Genomic DNA, 1,517 nt, shown 5'->3' on the forward strand with positions numbered 1-1,517 from the left:
TCATCAAAACGTCGTCCAATCAATCGTTTTGCATCGAATACTGTATTCTCTGGATTACGAGCTGCTTGATCTTTTGCCGCATCTCCAACCAATCGTTCTGTATCAGTGAATGCAACATATGAAGGCGTTGTTTTGTTTCCTTCTGAGTTGGCAAGAATTTCAACCTGAAAATAAAATAGAATTATTTCCGATTATTCTTTAAAAAGTTACAAATTAACATACCTTTCCATTCTGGTAGACTCCAACACATGAATATGTCGTACCGAGGTCGATTCCAATAGCTTTGCACGAAGACATTGTTTGTAGTTTGTAGTGACAGCAGTAGAATTAGATTCTTCTGAGGGTGACGTTCCCCTGATTCTGCCCAGCTTATATACTTTTTCATGAACATCTTCTGGAACCATCTGGAACATTCTAGAAGCCAAAAGGCGGGTTCCTTCGCTGTACTCTCTTCTTCTCCCATTGTCTTTCTTCTCCCCAGTTGTATTTGTTCGAGAAGATTCTCGAACATTCAAAAAGAAGGAGAAGGAAAAGAAAAAAAGAGTGTGTCAAAGGAAGAGACGCAGACAGAAAAGGCAGAAGGGTGCCTCTTTGTTTGAAGAGACGTTAGAGAAAACGAGAGGAAAAGAGTTCAAGAATGTTCCAGATGGTTCCAGAAGATGTTCATGAAAAAGTATATAAGTTGGGCAGAATCAGGGGAACGTCACCCTCAGAAGAATCTAATTCTACTGCTGTCACTACAAACTACAAACAATGTCTTCGTGCAAAGCTATTGGAATCGACCTCGGTACGACATATTCATGTGTTGGAGTCTACCAGAATGGAAAGGTATGTTAATTTGTAACTTTTTAAAGAATAATCGGAAATAATTCTATTTTATTTTCAGGTTGAAATTCTTGCCAACTCAGAAGGAAACAAAACAACGCCTTCATATGTTGCATTCACTGATACAGAACGATTGGTTGGAGATGCGGCAAAAGATCAAGCAGCTCGTAATCCAGAGAATACAGTATTCGATGCAAAACGATTGATTGGACGACGTTTTGATGAAGAAACAGTTCAATCAGACTGCAAACATTGGCCATTTGGCGTAAAAGGAAAACAAGGAAAACCAGTGATCGAAGTGGAAATGAAAGGAGAAAAGAGACAGTTCAATCCAGAAGAAATCTCAGCAATGGTACTTCAGAAAATGAAGGAAACTGCAGAGACATACCTGGGACATGCAGTCAAGGATACAGTGATTACTGTACCTGCATACTTCAACGACAGTCAGAGACAAGCAACCAAAGATGCAGCTACCATTGCTGGACTCAATGCCATCCGAATCATCAATGAACCGACTGCAGCTGCTCTTGCTTATGGATTGGATAAAGGAATCAGTGAAGAGATGAATGTACTGATCTTTGATCTTGGAGGAGGTACTTTTGATGTTTCAATCCTTTCAATTGCTGAAGGATCAATATTCGAAGTCAAGTCCACAGCTGGAGATACTCATCTTGGAGGAGAGGATTTCGATC

General features: G+C 39.9%; 2 protein-coding genes across 2 annotated transcripts in view; one reads left to right on the forward strand and one right to left on the reverse strand.

The window, feature by feature from the left end:
- The window catches only part of CBG13231, a gene marked incomplete at both ends in the record, with an annotated part of 2,804 nt that extends 2,507 nt beyond the window's left edge, over nucleotides 1-297 (reverse strand). Inside the window, one exon of the mRNA XM_002641328.2 lies at nucleotides 223-297. Within this exon, the coding sequence (XP_002641374.2) occupies nucleotides 223-297 (75 nt within the window). The remainder of the gene's footprint in view (nucleotides 1-222) is intronic.
- A 456-nt stretch (nucleotides 298-753) lies between these two features.
- Nucleotides 754-1,517, forward strand: part of CBG13232 — a gene marked incomplete at both ends in the record, with an annotated part of 805 nt that continues 41 nt past the window's right edge. The window contains 2 exons of the mRNA XM_002641329.2: nucleotides 754-828; nucleotides 887-1,517. The exon at nucleotides 887-1,517 is cut by the window's right edge and continues 41 nt beyond it. Coding sequence (XP_002641375.2) covers nucleotides 754-828; nucleotides 887-1,517 — 706 coding nt within the window. The remainder of the gene's footprint in view (nucleotides 829-886) is intronic.

The sequence above is a fragment of the Caenorhabditis briggsae genome (genome assembly GCF_000004555.2).
Source record: "Caenorhabditis briggsae complete genome, chrIII, whole genome shotgun sequence".
Lineage (NCBI taxonomy): Eukaryota > Metazoa > Nematoda > Chromadorea > Rhabditida > Rhabditidae > Caenorhabditis > Caenorhabditis briggsae.